Source organism: Henckelia pumila, chromosome 4 (genome assembly GCF_033568475.1).
Source record: "Henckelia pumila isolate YLH828 chromosome 4, ASM3356847v2, whole genome shotgun sequence".
Taxonomy (NCBI): Eukaryota; Viridiplantae; Streptophyta; class Magnoliopsida; order Lamiales; family Gesneriaceae; genus Henckelia; species Henckelia pumila.
In genome coordinates, this window is record NC_133123.1 from 110,325,030 (window position 1) to 110,345,043 (window position 20,014).

General features: G+C 34.2%; 2 protein-coding genes across 2 annotated transcripts; both read right to left on the reverse strand.

Annotated features, from left to right (window-relative positions):
• Positions 1-5,714: 5,714 nt before the first annotated feature.
• LOC140861542 (uncharacterized) lies at positions 5,715-7,859 on the reverse strand. Its single transcript, XM_073264565.1, has 3 exons — positions 7,583-7,859; positions 6,666-7,435; positions 5,715-6,359 (listed from the first exon to the last, which is right to left on the reverse strand). The coding sequence occupies exons 1-3, from the start codon at positions 7,857-7,859 to the stop codon at positions 5,715-5,717; spliced, it is 1,692 nt and encodes a 563-aa protein (XP_073120666.1).
• A 242-nt stretch (positions 7,860-8,101) lies between these two features.
• Positions 8,102-9,088, reverse strand: LOC140861544 (uncharacterized). Its single transcript, XM_073264566.1, has one exon. It carries the CDS (start codon positions 9,086-9,088, stop codon positions 8,102-8,104), a length of 987 nt encoding a protein of 328 aa, XP_073120667.1.
• Positions 9,089-20,014: the final 10,926 nt, after the last annotated feature.

Here is a 20,014-nt window from a genome sequence, read left to right on the forward strand (position 1 = left end):
ATTACGAAATGAATATTGTGATTGAGAGTTTATAGAATAGATGTTGATAAGGAAATCAGTTCCAGTTGAGTCTTTTCTTTGATTATGCTGAAGATATTACATCAATTGGAGATATGATTCTTGAATTTTTTGAGATCGATTTTGGGGTTTTTGTTATTCAACCTCAATCGATATTTTTTGGCTCTCATTCTTTATTCATAGAGCCAGAATTGATTCACTCGTTTTGAGTTATATGAAGCAGGTGAGTTGTTTTCACTTAGCAGAGTTTGTTATCCAGAAGATTTGATTATGGATGACCCTGATTGAGAGATTTCTCGATCTTGACTCATTTCACTACAAGAAAAACGGTCATTAACAATGGTTATTAACCGTTGTCGTAGGCCCCAGAGAACTGTTGTTAAAAGCACTGTTGTTGAAAGGGGCGCTCATAGACAATGGTTAAAAACTGTTGTCTTTGGATATACGACAACATTTGTGCAACGGTTTTTCACTGTTGTGATTTTGTATATTTGACAACAGTTTGACAACATTTTTAATGTGTTGTCTTTGGGTGATATAGACAACGGTTTTACAACATTTTTACACCGTTGTCTTTGGGTGAAATAAACAACAGTTTTACAACAAATAAAAACCGTTGTTATTACTTGAGATTGACAACACTTTGACAACGTGAAAAATCCGTTGTCTTTTAGGCAAAAATATTTTTTTTAATAATAATGGAATTATAAATACTTTTGATTTATATTTAATATTTAATACTTAAATTATTTTATAATTAAGAAACAAAACTTTGAAGTAATTAAAACAGTTTATATAAAATAAAACTAAACATCACCAAAATAGCATTAATTAAGAAAATATATCTTTGAATTACAATAGACGATTTATCAAAAAATTCACAATCTACCAGTAACTAAACGAGACATAAAATATGCCAAAAAGTTTTGAACCAGGTTTACAAAACGAAAAAAACCCCAAAAAGATAGATAATCGTGCATATCAAACCCAAAATATCTTGCTTTGCTGATAAACTTTCTCCACTTGTGCATCTTCTAAGATATCATTCCATGCATTCCTATAGAGAAGAATAAATAAAGTTAATGAAGTCACAATAGTCTCATAACATCCCAAAAAAAATCTCCAAACAACTCCACAAAATACCAAGTCTGCAATGAGTTGAATAAAATTTGATAATGAACATGATATTCTCGAGAAAGCCACAAACATTCTCCACAAAAGAAGCAAACTCAAAACAACCCTCAGCACTTCCCAAAACCACTCCACACAGCCCCAGAACAGCCTCCCAACAGCCCCAAAATAGACTCCATAAACCTTCCAAAAGCAGTTCAAAACAACCCCATCACCTCTCAAATCCACTCCAATCAAGCTCAAAAACCAACCCAAAACAGCCTCTAAAATAGACACAAACAACCACCAATACAACCCAAATTAGACTCCAAAACAACCTCCAAACAGCCCCAGAACAACCTCCAAACAGCCCCAAAATAGTCTCCAAACACCCTCCAAAATCAATACAAAACAGCCCCATCACCTCTCAAAGCCGCTCCAAACAAGCTCTAAAAGCACACCCAAAACAGCCTCCAAAATAGCCACAAAATAACCACCAATACAACCCAAAGTAGACTCCAAAACAACCTCCAAACAGCCCCAGAACAACCTCCAAACAGCCCCAAAATAGTCTCCAAACACCCTCCAAAATCAATACAAAACAGCCCCATCACCTCTCAAAGCCGCTCCAAACAAGCTCAAAAAGCACACCCAAAACAGCCTCCAAATTAGCCACAAAATAACCACCAATACAACCCAAAGTAGACTCCAAAACAACCTCCAAATAGCCCCAGAACAACCTCCAAACAACCCCAAAATAGACTCCAAACACTCTCCAAAATCAATCCAAAACAGCCCCATCACCTCTCAAAGCCGCTCCAAACAAGCTCTAAAAGCACCCCCAAAACAACCTCCAAAATAGCCACAAAATAACCACCAATACAACTCAAAGTAGACTCCAAACACATTCCCAAAATGCAGCTCAAAACAGCCCTATTCAAACTCAATATGACAAACTCATGTACATACCTATTCATAGATATCATCTTGTATGCATTCGGCTACCTCAGATCGCACTTCATGAATTTCTTCTTGAGAGTACTCTGCTTTTGTGAACTGTGAAAACAAACAAAAATGTATATGAGCTTGAAACAAAACTAAAATAATTTAAAAATTGATAAGTAGATAACTTCCAAATATATGAGATATTGACGAAGATGATATTACAATCGATCGTAGTGCATCTCCCTCGATAGTTGCAACTTTTTCAGTAATTTGCCTCATATATCTCATCACATAGTAACCGCATTGCTTCATATCTTGTTGTCTAGGAGCCTTTAAAAATGTCAAAATTTTAATGGCTAGTATACCCAATATTTTAGATTGAAATAGAAGTACACATACGCTGATTACTTCCCATTAGACATGCTTTCTTCCTTTCTTTCCTTTGTTTGAATTGAAAAAATTTAATGCCCTTCATGCATACATTTAAAATATATGATTTATGAGTTTTCATAATAAAATAAATTAATACTTAAAATTAATTATGAACTCACATTTCCACGGCATATTTCCATTCGTCATCGCGAATTCGCTGACTTGCAGAATCCAACAAGTAAACCATTTCTTTGTGAGGTTCAATGACAGTGAGATTTCAATGGAATCTACACAAACACAAGATCATAATTACACACACACATGCAATCGAAACATACAAATGTCTAAGAAAATCAATTGAAAATGATATTATGGATGTTAGTTACCCGCTACTACTTGGCACCAAAACCAATTGATTAACTAATGCACCGATCAGTTGGTCTGATAAAAAGCTTGCCCTCTGGTTCAACCGTTCAGTTTTACCTATTTTGTCATTTGTGGTTCTTTGAAAATTTGGGATGTTGTGTGGATTTACAAATTTGAATTTACCAATATTGTTTTCCTTGACCAACTTCTTATAAAGATGCCTACAATTTTGAAGAGAATACAATCAGAATTACATTAAATAATACATAGCTTACTAATAAAGCAAGTGATTATTATATTTAATAAAACAACAAACAAAGTGTAAGGCAATTTGAAGACTTACCATATGTAAGCAACCATACAATTTGCTAAAATTGGCTCCAACAGATACAAAGGACTGATGTCCTCATGGTGCAAGTTTAGTTCATAGTTATCTCCAAATACCTCCTCATCCAAATGAATTGACAATTTCTTTCCGTTATCAAAAGCTTGCTTACAATAACAATACAACGATCGCACCGATCTTGGCACATTTGACGACAAAGTCTGATTTTTTTTTGCATGGCCAGTTATCTTCTTTTGATGCTTCTAATAATTGAAAATGTAAACATAGGTGCAATACCAAAAATTAAATGCATATGTACTTAGAAATTAAATAAATTTCATTTACCTAGTGTCGTAGAGTTACCAAATGTTCTGGCCAAGCAACATGTGTTCCAACAGCATCACCAAGAATTTCACATTCATTGGGAATTGGAAATGGCAAACGTGCTGATTTTTGCATTGCTTCATCGATGGATACACGCATGCAATTCTTGGGTATTGGAAGACCATGGAGCAACTTACCAGCTCCATTAACCTCAACAACTGTTCCGTATGCAACAATTTCTGTGCTAGAATCCAAGGTCAAAATAACTGATTCACCCTAAAAGAAAAATAGTTGTGTCATTGAATTGTAACAACTCTTTACGTAAATAACATTAATTAATATACACGACGACTAATATACCATTAAAGAAATTTCTTTGTCCACAACTCGCATTTCAACATCTTTGAACACCTCAAAACTTGGGAAAGTCTTGTTGATTTTCACTTCATTATCATTCACTTGTTGCAAGTGTACTGAGCAACTTCCTTTGTCATCAACGTCATTCTCCCAAGCACCATTTTTGTAGATGATTGCTTCAAGTTTTTTAATGCGTGTATCTTGTTCTTCAAGGCGTGTATCTTGTTTTGCAATTAACTTTTTAGCCTCTACCAACTCTTTCCCTTGCTCAATCATCACCTCTCGGTCAACAATGTCAGTCTTCAAACATCTACCAACATTAAAATATAATTTTGGAGTGATATGACCTCCAACAGCCCTGACACGTCCACCATGTTCTCCTGTATTAAGCGCTTTGGTGAGGATATCTTCTTTCGCACCTTTTATTTCCAATTTACCCTCAATCTTCTGATGTATATACTCATCCTGTCATCCAATTGAAAGAAATAATTAATTTCAAAAGGTTTTATTGAAATTATACAATTATTGTACTTGTATAGTTTCTCACAATCTTGTCTACTGTTTTTTTCAACTCGTAGCCTTCAAACTCCCCTTCTTTATTGACTCTTCCTTTTTTCCAAATAAGTGCTCGATTGATCTCACCATCGTCACATAAATCATTTACCTACAAATAAGAAAAATCAAATGATATATGTCAAATTCGAACAATTTACACATATGAGAAATAAATTTGTAACTAAATTTGTTAATTGTGCAAGTGCTATAAAAAATTAAAAGGTGCCAAAGGAATAATTCATACTATTTCTTTGGCATATCGTGCAAATCCTTTGCGAGCAAGGCGATGGGGATATTTGTTCATCTTTCTTCTCTCCTTCTGGATGTCGCTTAGTTGCTAGTCAAATGAAGCATTCCACATGTCAAGAACCTTAATGTGTTTTAATTTGCACTGAACTGAAAATTAAACTTACACTGAAGTCATCAGACATGCGAGTGATGACAAAAGAAGTCCAATCATCTCTTGCAAGACCATAGCCACTAGGTGGTTCACTCAACTCTTCTGGTTTGTCAAGCTTGTCCATAATATATGTCTGAGTGAGATGAGATTTAAATTGGCGCCACTTATTATTTGTTGAATTCAAACATCCCTTCTTCCAACTTGCAGGAACATCATATGACAACTGAAAAAATCAGATTTGGAAATACATTAAAAAGAATCCTATAACATTAAATATATTGTAAAAATATGAGTACTAGATTGTGAACAAAGAAAGTCATTTACTTACATTAACAGACTCCCATATCGATTCTTTAACTGCATTTGGAACTTGCTTCCACGTCTTGCAATTTATCTTCACCATTTCTCGAGCAAGTATGCCTATGTAACTTTGCATCTCAATAGCAGCATCTCCCACCGGTTGTCCAAGTTTATTGAATCTTACCTGTTTCCGAATGCCCTGAACCCTTTGCCTAGCAAGTTTATCTAGATGTGTACGACCTCTAGATGTTCTTGTTGTTTCGGTGTCTGCTGATTCTTGCATTTCCTTGCCCTCGACGCTCTTGTTAGTCGATGTAGATGCAACTTTTTCCTTGCCCTTCCCAATCACTGCTGGAGGCTGCCCAATTCTCTTGCTCCACGCTTCAATTGTCTCCTCATTGGACCTGATTTTGAGCTTCCCAAAGGATTTCATTGAGTCTAGATGTAATCTAGTCATTTAAAAAGTAAAAAATAATATCAATATTGTAAGAAACACCATAATAAAGTCATTTTTGAATTAAAATCAGCATACACAAAGATGCATAAAATTAGAAATAGTCTTCAAAATAATATTTAGAATGAAGATGCATTTCAATATTGTCTACAAATATATCTTCTACAGCAAAATAATATCTTTATTTATTAATTGTCGATCCATGTTCCATCACAATCTTCACGAAGGCATTGGGGCTCATTGTCATCTTCATCGTCGACTTCCATTGATGGTAAGCCTCTGGTAGAAGATTCATAGTGGATTACAATGTCTTCCAGCTCATCCCCATTTGCGTTCTCGAATGATTCTCTTGTAGGGGCTGCAAGTACAATACTCCATAATGGATCTTCAGGATCTTCAACGAAAAATACTTTCTTTGCTTGACTTCCCAAGATAAAACTTTCTGATTTAAATCCAATTCTGTTCAGATTCACTAATGTGAAACCAAGATCATCTACTTTAATACCATTGTTATTCTCCACCCAATGACATTTGAACATTGGAATTTGAAAGTTGTGGTAATCAAGTGACCATATTTCTTCAATAAGTCCATAGAAAACCATGTCTGTCATAATTGGATTTTTGTCCTTTGCACTGGAAACTTGCATGGTCTTTGCGACTAAGCTTACTCCAGAATTCTGAGTAACTCTTACATCATCACGTTCTTTTGTAGCATAAGTAACCCCATCAATCAAATAACCAGAATACTTTAACACTTTTTTTCTAGGTCCACGTGATATCCACTTTAATCTTTCTGATATTTGATGCGTGGAATGGTCAATTGCACGTTCAACCTAGATTTAACAATAATCTTAATATTTTGCATAAGAAAGCAAGGGTTTTATATATGCTTATACTTGGTTCTTTTGGAACTTACAAAATCATACAACCATGTAATAAACGTTCAGTTATGCTCATCTTGTTACCACTTTTTGGACTTTGCTTTATGAGGGAATCTTGTCCTCAACTCCACCATGTGTTCCCTAATGGAATTATTAGAATTCAAAAATCAATAGAATGTGTTGAATGCACAAGGAAGTATTGATAAGTTGAGGATCTTACTCAATATAAGGATCAATCTCAATATCATTTGTCAATACGTAAAGATGTGCTTGCTGCAACTCATTATGACTAGCGGAGTGCACAATTGCTTTTGACAAAGGCTTGGTGCGTTGTACTTCACGGTCCCTTGATGGTATCCCAATTGTGTGGACATTAGAAAGATAGTCTGAGCAAAATTCAACTGCCTCTTCAGCAATATAACATTCAGCTATACACCCTTCAGGCCGATTGCGATTGCGCACATAACCTTTCAAAATCTTCATGTATCTTTCAAATGGGTACATGTGTCTGCTCCAAACCGGTCCACACAATTTCACCTCTCGAACGAGATGAACTGTTAAATGAATCATTATATCAAAAAATAAAGGGGGGAAATACTTTTCAAGCAAACACAATATCATCACAATTTCTCTTTGCAATTCATCCAACTTTGAGACATCCATCACATTACTATATAATTCATTGAAGTAGAAACACAACCGAGTGATTGTATCTCTGACATGTTTTGGAAGGACACCGCGAATGGCCACAGGAAGCAATTGTTGCATTAGAGTGTGATAGTCATGTGACTTAAGGTCAACAAGTTTCAAATCTTTCATCGACACAAGGTTTTTAACATTAGAAGAGTAACCTTCGGGGACCTTCATTCCTGATAATGAATTGCAAATACTTCTCTTTTCATCTTTACTTAGAGTGTAGCAGGCTGGTGGCAAAAACGTTTTCTTATCCCCAATCCTTAGTGCCAATTCAGACCTCACATTCATCTCCATAAGGTCAAGTCTTGCTGCTACTCCATCCTTTGTTTTTCCTGGAATGTCATGTAACGTACCGATGACACTTTCGCATACATTTTTTTCAATATGAATCACATCAAGAACATGTCAAACATGTAAATTTTTCCAATACTCAAGTTCAAAAAAAATTGATTTCTTTTTCCAGCATTTCTCTCCATCACCCATCTTCAACTGAAGCTTTCCGCCGAATTTTCCCATACGATAATTAATTCTTTCAACTCTTTCCAAAACTTCATGGCCGCTCAATGGACGTGGTGCAGTGTTAAACTCTTGGTTCCCGTTAAATGCCTTCTTTTGTCTTCGATACGGATGATTTGAAGGTAAAAACCTTCGATGGACCATGTATGACATTTTTCTGCAATGCTTCAACCTTGTCGAATAAGTTTTTTCTGCACAAATAGGAGATTCATAATATCCCTTCACAACACAACCTGACATGTTCCCATATGCTGGAAAATCATTGATTGTCCATAGTAGCCCAACTCTAAGGGAGAAACTTTCTTATCGATATGCATCGTATGCTTCAACACCTTTATCCCATAAGCATTTTAATTCGTCAACCAAAGGTGCTAAGTAAACATCAATATCATTTCCCAGTTGTCTAGGACCAGAAATCAACAAAGTGAGCATCACAAATTTTCTCTTCATACACAACCATGGTGGAAGATTTTAGGTGATCATTAAAATTGGCCAACAACTATACGAAAACTCATCAAACTATGGGGATTGATCCCGTCTATTGATATAGCCAATCTCAAATTTCTTGTCTCGGAAGCAAAATCTGGCCACATGCAATCAACTAATTTCCAAGATGGTGCATCAGCTGGATGACGTAAGTATCCATCACGAATTCTATTGTCAGAATGCCAAGTTAACTCTTTGGATACCGTCTTATCCCGAAACATTATTTGAAATCTTGGGATAGGTGGGAAATACCACAAGACCTTTGCAGGAACTCCTTCTTTTACCTTAGATTTGTTGCTCAACTTCCACCTCGATGTCCCACAAGTAGGGCAATTGGCAAGATCTTCGTACTCCTTCCGGTATAAGATACAATCATTAGGACAAGCATGTATTTTCACGTATTCCATCCCTAGTGCACGTAAGATTTTCTTGGCATCATACAATGATGAAGGCAATTCATTGTCATCTGAAAGCATTTCTCGAAACAAACTAAGTAGATCGGTGAAACTATTATCACTCCAACCATATTTTTCCTTCAAGTTAAATAATTTCACAATGGCAGATAACTTTGTGAATTTAGTACATCCAGGATATAAACTTTTCTCGGCATCTTCAAGTAGCTTATTGAATTGACTTGGATTCTCAGCATACGAATCATATACAACATGTACCATATCTATAGGTTCTTCAGCAAAAGATGCGTCTTCATCTTGCCCAAATCCATCAGTACCGTTCATTGAGTTCACTGTCATAGATCTTTCCCCATGCCATATCCATGTATGATATGTCAAATCTATACCATTATAGATCAAATGCGCCCTTATAGTTTGAACATTTTTTTTCTTCAAATTACCACATCTTGCACATGGGCAAGGAATTGCATTAGGATCATTAGAATTGCTCATTGCAAATTGCAAGAAAGACTCTATTCCGATTTCATATTCAAGTGATAGCCTATCCTTACACATCCATTCTTTGTCCATTGTTGATGTAGCTAATCACCCAAAAATTATCTAGAACCTACCTTCAAAATAGTTTGTAGGTCATACAACAAGATCTTAACATAACCCCAATTACAAATAGTAACCAAATAATCATAAAATTTTGTGACAGAAAAAACAGTACTCATAAGAAAATATAATCCATATTTTTAAAAAAATATAACATGAAATATAACATGTCTCATATTTTCTACACAACTGCATGAGAAAAATATTTCTTAAAAAAGGAAAGAAATACATTATACATAATTAATCTAACTTTTGCAATGTTAGCGTCCAGTATCTATCCTTGCAATAAAATTATGAATCGAGTTGACCACCAAGTGCGGACAAACAGGTTATCCTTCTGATTCTTAATATACGATTAATGTTATGTTTAATTAATACAATTTTTAATAGTAATTAATTACTAAACTCAGTTCACACTGATTAACTTTTTAGTAAGAAAATGAATATTAATTCTGCTCTAAAATATGAACTTAACTTTTTCATACACCAAGAAACTATAAAAATGAACAATTCCTTTGCACCCTTCTTCTCAGAGATCTCTTACAGAGGAAACAGACACCAGTACCCACACAAATCAACCTCAGAAATTTAAATCAATTTATTTTATTTAAAAAAAAACTTTGAGCTTAGTTTTGGGAATGATCATATACTATTTTGCTATGTTAATCACAACAGAGAAAGACCAAGAAACTCACCAGAATATTTTTGTGCATGTCTAATAATTCGTATACTGCTATACTATTAGTTGTCTGGAAGGACTTTTCCATGGCTGATTTTTGTGCATGTCTAATAATTCAAAAGTAGTATATTTTGTCCTTATTGCTTTGTTTTCGTGGAAGGGCTCAGAACAATGTGGACTTTGGAAAAAATGCAGACTCCTCCCCTCTAATAAATGTAAGTCCCCATTAAAACTTTTTTATGTCATTATATATACATAGTGGATGTGAATAAAAAAGCTGGCCAAAATTTGGTGTCATTCTCCAACACAGCACAATTCCAAGCACGTAATGTATGACCAAAACCAAATAAACATCTTTGCTAGTTTCTAATTGGGTGATAGTAGGAGATTGCAATGCAACAACATTAACAACACATACAAATTTTAAAATAAAAGGCCCTCCTAATGGCTTTTACTTCAAACAAAACCTTGTTTTCTTGCATAGAGACGCATATGATCATATTATTTCTGGAAAAAAATTACAACCACGAAACGAGAAATATTATTCATGTACACCGTTATCACCAGCTATAACATATATGATAAAATATATATAAATATATGTTTTTTAATATTATTGAATGTATAAATTAAAATGGGTGACCAAAACAAACAAACATAGATACTATTAGTAATTTGTTTTGTTGTGTGAAGGCACAAGTCAGCCACTTGTGGCATTAAAGACAAAGGGACTTTCTACTGCTTAATATTAATATATATATATATATATATATATATATATATACACATATTTACTTCATTTCATTAAAACTACTCATCATGGAAAGTCCAAACAGGAAATCTGCTCAAAAGGTGAGCTTTCTTGCAGCCTCTATTTAAAATATTGAAGGCTCAAAAGGTGACAATATTTTACACATTAAAAAAATCTCTCGTCAGCAAGAATTTATTGAATTATTGATTTAAGCATGGGCATGCCCATTATATATTATTCTATTAAAATTTCTTTCTATATATGGACCATTAAACGAGTAGATGAATAATATAATATATTCATATATACTTATTGATTTAACTCAAGCAAACTCAATTATTTATGCGAAGTTCAGAATAATGCAAGTGTTTTTAAATTTTTTTTTAATATAAAATTAACTACTGGAAAATAAATTAATCGATTACGGAAGCAATATGCAACTTAAATTGAAATCATTTTAAATTCAAAATAAAATAAAGATTTACAATTTGAACTCGACTCAATTAGCTAGGCGTGCAGAGTTGTATCTTAATAAATCGTAATTATGAGCTGATGAGTAATGGGATTTGCGCCTATACTTTGAATCTATCCGAGTTCAAGATTTCAATATATATCTCTTCTCCAACTTTAAGTCACAATCACAAAATGAATCTTTTCAAAAATTTAGTAATGCTACGGTGGATTAATTTATCAAATAATATCTGAAAACAACAAGGACGATGATTTATCACAAAAGGAGTCTAAGTAAAGCCAATAAATTTACTGTCAGTCAGTTACTTTCTTGGAGGTAAACATCATCCCTAATCCACATAGAAGGGTAAAAAGAATCTAAGCATACACCTAAAAACATAAATCACGTTTTACTGTGAACCAAACAAAGATTTAAGAACATAAATCACGTTGAATAGCAAACCCATTACGCGTACCAAGTAGAAGCCACACAACAAGAATATCTGAAAAGATAGAGCACATTTACAACATGTGGAAGCAAGACAAACAGAAAAAATCAGAGAAAAACGAACCTGTGACTACAAAGTTTCCAACTCCCAAATCAGAGAAGCCACGCAAAAAGCAGATCTGAAAAGATATTGCATTGCTTTAAATATATCATAATTTATTCATCTAATAATATGTAGCTATAAATATAACTGAGCCCACAGACACGAGGATGAGGGTGTGCCTTATGAAATAATCTGTTCCCCACTTGATAGCTTCCAATGCAAAAGTTCCCTTGGGTTCAGCATGTCTCAATCAATTCAAGCCTTCAATATACACTTTTCATCAAACGCCTATTGCTCGCTGTTTTACATGGGTCCAGGGGATTTTGCTTCAAACCTGCGAGCAAACCAACAATGATATAGAGGTTTATGTAAAAATGATTATAGTCATCAACATTCACGAAAAGCTCACGATCTTGAAATTTCACGAACCGATTTGGGTGACTTCTGAAAACATACAATTTTGGATTTAGGGCTTCTTGTCACGGCAGAGTGCTGAACGTACGGTGGAGCAGATGGACAGAAACGAGATGAATCCACGCAAGCGATAGAGAAAAATCACCGGAGAAGGAAGAGATTGGAGTTGCGGCCAGATTTTTCCATCGGGCGTTGAGAGTTCTGAGCGTGAGTGAGGCCGATCGAGGGTGAGTGAAAAGGTTAAGTGTGGGAGTGAGAAAATTAAAGGCGTGAGTTGCAAAAGCGATTTTAGGTTTTAATTTATTTTTTTTAAAAAAAATTAATTAAAAATGACATAATAAATTAAAAAGAAGCTTAAAGACAACAGTGTTCTAAAACCGTTGTCCTTTGTCAATAAAAAACTCTCATAGACAACAGTCCTCTAAAACCGTTGTCGTAGGTCCAAAATACACGCTCATAGACAACAATCGTTTAAAACCGTTGTCTTATACCCTTAAACGACAACGGTTTTAAGTAAAATGTTGTCTTTTTTATTAACACAAGAGTAAAACACAACGGTTTTAATTAAAACTGTTGTTATAAAGTGCAAGACAACGGTTTTTACATAAAAACGTTGTCTATTGAGTGTTGTTGATGAGCATTTTTCTTGTAGTGAATTTCTTTGGATTTTGAGAATTATTAATCCTTTGATGGATATTTCAGTATTTATTGAGATTATTGGCTCATAACTGATAGAAAGATTAGATTACTATCCAGATTATAGGTTGATTGTGTGATTTTTAATACTTTGGGAAACAAAAATGAGGAATGAGATCGGCATTCGATCAATTGATTTCAGATTTCTGTGTATTATGGCTTGAATATGCAGACGAATGCATAACCAATCCGAATGATTTCGATTAAAACTAAGCCAGATTTGTTAAGAAGATGAAAGAGACATATAAAGTAAATCAAAGTAGTTAGAATTCACTAGAGAATGTCAGGTCAAGATATGAATTGAAGATAACAGAGCAGAATTGATGGATTTTGTGGTGAAGAATCGTTGAATGATGCCAGATATTCTCGATATAGAATATTCGACGTTGAAAGAGGCACACTACAACATATTTAATATCCATCTAGTTTTTTGAAAATGTATGAACGACTTTGGAAATCAGTGTTGATGAAAGGAAGTGAATGCAGATATGACAGAATTGAATTTTTGGATATCAAGATTTCCAAAGGAAGAAATAGAAAAGAAGAATGCAAGTGGTCTATTATATAGTTTAGCCACATTGGAGTCGAAATGCAAATAGTTTTGTTTCGACAGAATTGTAATTCGAAACTATTTAGATAGTCAAGAATTTGCGATTTGAATTGAGATAGAGTTCGACAAATTTTTGTATATGCGGTATTAGATGTAATACAGATTTGATTTGGAAGATAAAGATGTTTGAAAAGAGAGGAATTATTGAAATCTATTGTTGAGATGAAAACATTAGATTATGTTGGATAGATTGTGGCACTGATTAACAGAGATTCTGAGTGATTGGTTGTATGCGATTGCATTATACCATCCTCTGATCTATGGATTGTCTGAGGTGACTATCTAGATTTTGATAAGTTACTCAGAACTCTAGTACCTGATTCGGTACCAACTGATTGATTTTGCCTCCTGATGATTTTAATTCATGTGACAGCTATCTGACAGATGTAGAGATAATGTTTTGATTAGTAGATGCGAAGAAAATCAGAGTTCTTGTGTTGAGATAGTATTTCTAAAGTATCAAATCAGATATAATTTAAGAAAAGAAAGAAGATGTGAAGATTGATCTGTATAGAATGAAAGATGAACAGTGTATGATAGATACAAATTTCGAAATGATAACCAGCATGACAGAGTAGACTTGATATATGTTCTTTGCCAAGCATGGAAGGATATATAAAAAGAAACAAGTCGTCACGAAAGCTGAATTGTACTGTATGATATTTTCAATACAGTTAATGTGGTTACTGACAGATATATTCCTTCCAGAATTGATAAGAGAGATCAGATATGATCTATATGTCTAAGCTAAAGAATCAATTAGATTCTTTCGATGTACTGTCGTCAGCAGAAGTAGAATTTGATAAGAGCCTGAGTTACTTCAAGTATCCGATATAGATACTAAACCGGACAGAGAAACAGCTCAGAGATAAATCAAATTCCAGTCAGCAGAATAGACGCAATTTGAAGAAAGAACTTGAAAAGATATATTCAGATATGATAGTAGAGATTTCGGGTTGTATGATTAAAGTATGAATTACTTCAGCTAAACTTTTACCTGTAAACTGTAATCAGGTAAGGTAGATAAGATTTTGGACTGATCATAATGATCGTTACATATTGTAATCACAAGAAAGAGCAGCTTAGATTTAAGTTAGCTCAGGGATTACAAGGACATTGACAAAGTGATCTGAAGCGATTAGAGCAGAGAATATGAGAAGATAGAAATGAAAAGATATCATAAATATATCCCGAACTTACAGAATTGAAGTAAGTATTACTTCAGTCAGCTTACACTGACGAGATTCAGTAGTAAGATTGTTTGTGATTTCGAGGACGAAATCATTCATTAGAGGGGAGGAATTGTAAGGCCTAAAAATATTAAGTTATTAAGTATGGAATTTGAGATTTAAATTCCGAATATTGGAAAATATTCAATTAGATTATTTATGGAAATTATAGATTTAATTTGCGAGTCAAAAATATTTGATTTGAGAATTTACGGATTTTGAGATTTAATTCCGGGATTCTTAAATTAAAAGAATAAAATATTTGAATTGAATATTTTGGAATGTAAGATGGAAATTCCATGTTCCAGAAATTGAAGAGGATTTAATTAGAAGGTGAAACTCGAGCAGGAACTGATTTGAAAATATCAAAGTTTCAAGGGTTAAAATGCAATTTTTAATTTTAATCCAAGAACATCTAATTTGAGAATTTTTAGAGTTTAGATTTAAATTCTAATATTGTTAAATTATGTAGGATTGACATTGAATTAAATCGCTTGTCCAGGAACTGAATTGCATTTAAGCCAAAGTTCAGGGACCAAAGTGCAATTTCCTTGCAAGTGGCCATAAAAACGTGTAAGGCAATAAATTGATCAGATTTTCAGCCCAAAAACTCAGCAAGAACCGAGAGAAAGTAAAAGAGAAGGGTTGAAGCCATTTTTGACCTTTCAAACTTAGATATCTTTTGATCCGGTTATCCGATTTCAATTCCGGACATAGCGCTGCGATCCTTGCAATGAGAGATTCGATTTGGAGTAAGTTTTATCTTATTTCCAGCATGTTTTGAAAGTTGGAAGTTGGAAAAATCAGAAGTGATTATGACTATGAGTTCTTGAGTTCTATATAGTGTTATATCGAAATCGGTTCGGAGATTGGATGCCGTTTACAATTGTTATGATTTTCCAGCATTAATTCGAACCCTTGAAAATCTGATAGATTTAGATTTTGGATGTATTTTGCTGGTTTTATGTGATATATGCTGATATGATATTGAGATTCGAGTTCGATATTGTTTCGATTACTGATTTTATATCGTTATGCCGTCGGTTCAAGAATTTGATGAAATTTGAGTTTAGATTGCTTGAGCCGAGTTAGATTGGAGTTGATTGCTGATATATGCAGCATATTTACACTTTATATCAGATTGTATTTGAATGTTTTGAGTTCGAGAATCTAAATTTCGAATCTGCTAAGAATTGAGCAAAGTTTGCAACTAGTTTTTCCTTGAATTTTGAGATGTAATTGAGCTGGATATTGTTTGAGTTCTCGCTGATATTCTTGGATATGTATGATGTGTTTTCAGATTGAAAACATGGGGCTTCAAGTTAAGAAGATCAACTTCGAAACCGAATGACGAAAGAACAAGGGTTGTGACTTGTTAGCCTTAAAGATTGAGAAGAGTGTGAACAGATTTTTGATTGAGGAGTTTGTTGTGTTGATGGTTCAGATATGTGTTGTGAAAAATACTCGCAAGCGTACGAGTGTCAAGTTTTAATATAGTGATAAAATCGAGTATCGATCCCACAGAGAGTAAAATAAAAATATTCAGTGCTTGTAATTAAAATAGTTTAACTTTATCTAGAAAATCAAAATCTCATAATTTTGTAGAAAAATAAAATAATCAATGAATTTTAACAGCACACACACAAATTTCAGATATAATCAATCAGAAAAAACTGGTCTAGAGGTTTAGATTTCACCTGGTTTCAACAACAGTCAATCCTAATTAATTAATCTTCATGAATTTCAATCAATTAATAGTCAAGAACACTTAAGTGTATTATTCCCTCTCCCGAGTGCCAAATAAACTATATCAACTACAATTCAATTCCAATATCCCTATTAAGAATCTACTTGCAGTGATCAATTCAAAACAATGTTCTTTTTAAAAGCTCTATTAAAATTATACACTCTCCCGAGCGATATAAATAATTAACAGTGTATTTTCTAATGGTCCTATTCAAAATCTCCTCTCCCGAGTGCCAGATTTTAAATAAATATTATAATTCAATTATTGATCAGATAATTAAAAAGACAATCAATTCTAGAAAAACAATTAATCTAGAAGAAACTCAATTCAATAAAATCAAAAATTCATGAAAGTGTCTACACCAGGTTCCATCCGACCTCTAGACTATAAAAATTTAGTTCATAACTGGATTCAAATAACACCAAATCATATTAAAAAATCCAGACATAAATTCAGAATTAAATAAATAAAAGATAAGAATCAAATCCATCGTCAACGCCGTGTCCGGACTATCGATCTTCGTCTTCGTTCATCACGTTAAAGCTCCAGGTTTCTTCAGAAAAACTCCACGATCAAACTCTGATATCTGATGTATTGTGTGTGGCGGCCAGCTTTTTTTTGTCTGATAATAAAATCCCTTTTATATCATTACACAAAAGCCCAAGAATCAAGCCCATAAAATACTAAAGTTTTCTTCCCGATAAAAACTCTAAAACTCTGAAATCTCGTCACGCGCGGCTGCTCCACGATTCTCACGCGGGCACGCATAACTCTCTGGAATTTACTTTCTCGCCTTCACAAGAACAGCGTGATAGCGCTTTCTCTTCCTCTATTTAGCGCTAAAAAGTAGCGCTGACCAATAAGCCCATTAGAAAGCCCATTAACATCTCTCGATTCTTTTCTTCCTTTCATCTTTTCTTTCTTATTTTCTTTTCCTTTTCTCCATTTTCTCACAAAATATTATTTTCTCTTCTCTTTTTTCATAAAATCTCCATAATTTCCTACAAACACAAAAACAACAAAACTCCGCATAAATCTGCTCGAAACATACAATTAACAATTAAAATCATATATAAATTAAGTGTATAAAATACACTTATCAAATACCCCCAAAATTAAACTTTTGTTTGTCCCGAGCAAAACTATCAAAACAATACTTCCAAAAACTCAAATCACCAAAAATAGTCAAGAAATATTATGAAGAAATGGCCTCAGCAATAATTTCAAAAATTCAAATCCAATCTCATCCAACCTACTAACACTTGAAAGTTTCAGCCATAACAAAATAACCGCATAAACTCATAATTTTCGCAACTCACGTTTCAAAACACCCTTATCCAAGTTCAATTCATACATTCATAGATCATGAGGACTTTTCAAGGTAGAAAGAGATCAAATATAGGATATCTATCAAAAACACTCACAATCAGGTAAATGCAAAGAATAATAGTGTGTGCGTGTTTTGATCAAAATTCATAATTATTAAAAGCATCAATTAACAGTCCATAGGCTAAATTCTCGCAACTCTTCTCCACTAGTATATTGGGCAACTGAGACTTGGTCAATAGGAATTAATCAGCTTATAACGTAAGGTCTGGCTCATGACTACAAATGACGGAATAAGAATTCAAAATAAGGAGTAATTTATATTTATGCTCAATCTAACTTCAACTCCTTTTCATTCACAATTTTACACTTATTTTTTCACTTCATTTTTTTCTCATTCTTTCTTTCACAACTTTTTCAACCACTTTTTTTTTTCTACTACCTCTTTCTTAATTTTAAATTCATCCACCACACCATTCCATATTCACAAATAAAAACTAGGAGCATATAACATTTTAGCATTCAAATTACTTCCTTAAAGGTAGGAAATAATGTTTAGGCTATTCAGGTAGTCAATGTAGGACCTTGAAATAATGACGAATGAGAGTTTAATTACACGTTTATACGCATGCCATTCGATTTTCAATAAGGATCAAACAATGTACTAGGGATACATGCATTATACGTAGCTTGAAAGAATCAAACAAATTCAGAAAAATTGCCTAAATCATTCTTAATCACAGTTATGCCCGTATTTCGCCTCGAAGAGTGTTCGAACTAGTTCTAGACAAGTCTCAATCCACAATTAAATCATACAAATTTCAATCAGTGCAGAAAAGATAATCATCAGCAGTAAACGTTGATTTTCACAACAAATTCAGATTTTTGTACCTCAAGTACTCATATAAGTGTAGGCTCAAATGGGCAACTAAGGATAAATTAATTCAATGCAAATTAGGCCCAAATTTTTCAAATAATGCCTCAATCATATCTATGTTTGCATATTTCAAAACTCATATTCTCAAGTATTAATCACAGAGTATATAGAAAATTGTTCATTCAATTGGTTCCATTTTTTCAAAAATATTTATCAGATAGGTAGACAATCATGGATTTCAGTGATAGCACAAAATTTTTTTTCTCATCAGCCATGCATCCAATTATTTCTCGACTTAATTCACAACTCAACTAACACTCCTAAACTCAAACAAAATTTTTTTCTATGAATCACAATAAAACTCAACGAAACAACTATCAACCAACCAACTAAATCAAACACTGATTCACCCCCCAAACTTAATGTAATCATTGTCCCTAATGATTAAAAAATAAGAAAAGGAACAAGGGACTCTTACCTTCAACACCGAGCATCAGGACTCGGCGTCATCATCATCATCTCCATGGAAAGAAGGTGCAGCATCAGCAGTAACATCAGGTGACCACTATGGAGGAGGTGGATAAGGCACAACTGTGGGAGGATAATTCTGGGCGAGAGCTGCAGTGAACTCATGCATGTATGTCATATGTGCTTGCATCATCTTCCACTGCTTCTTCATCTGAGCAGGCACGACCTTAGAATCATCAAGAATAGAATACTCACTGGCCGGATGTGACGGTAGTGACATAGGTCCTTCCAAATGGGGAGGTTGATAAGGCTCAAAGTGTGGTAGTGGCTCAAAGAGCTGCGGTGGTTCAGCTGCCTGTTCAGAAGTACTGGCCGCCTTCTTCTTCTTATCCCGTCTCAGTGCACCAGTAATTTTTATAGGACCTCGAATCGGAAGAAGCTGCTCCGTATCATCCCACACAACATCGGCTAACCGGCAAAGTTGAGTAATCAAGGACAAGTGGGATAAACTGATAGTCGAGGATCCCCTAACAGCAACAACGATAGAATCCTGAATCACTCTCCCAGCATCAACAGATTTTTCAGTCACAATGCAGTACACAAGATCAGCTCTAACCTTAGTCGCATCGGATGTATGCCCAGATGGCAACATCTTGGCAGCCACAAACTCATGCCAATTATTTGCTTCTCTTCTAAGAAAGATGGATGAAAATGTAACAGCTTCATCCTTCGCATTCCTCTTCCATTCCGCACCATCATGACACAAAGTCTGAAGTACAAGATTATCTGGAAATGGATCATTCTTGAATACCTGATACTCATCCTCTTCAATTTCCAAGTTCGGCATGCCATAGAGACTATTAATCATACTCCTATCAAAAGCCACCAATTTTCCTCGAACTCAAACTTTCAGATCCACATCTTTGACCATCAAATTTGCATAAAACTCATGAATCAACGATATAACAGCATCTGGCGGACTCCTGACAAATGTCTCCCAACCTCTTCTCTGAGCTTCAATTAACGTCGGAGCATCACACTCTCTCAATCTCATCCCCCTTTCTTTTTGCATCCATTTCTCCATCACATCAATGTAGTACT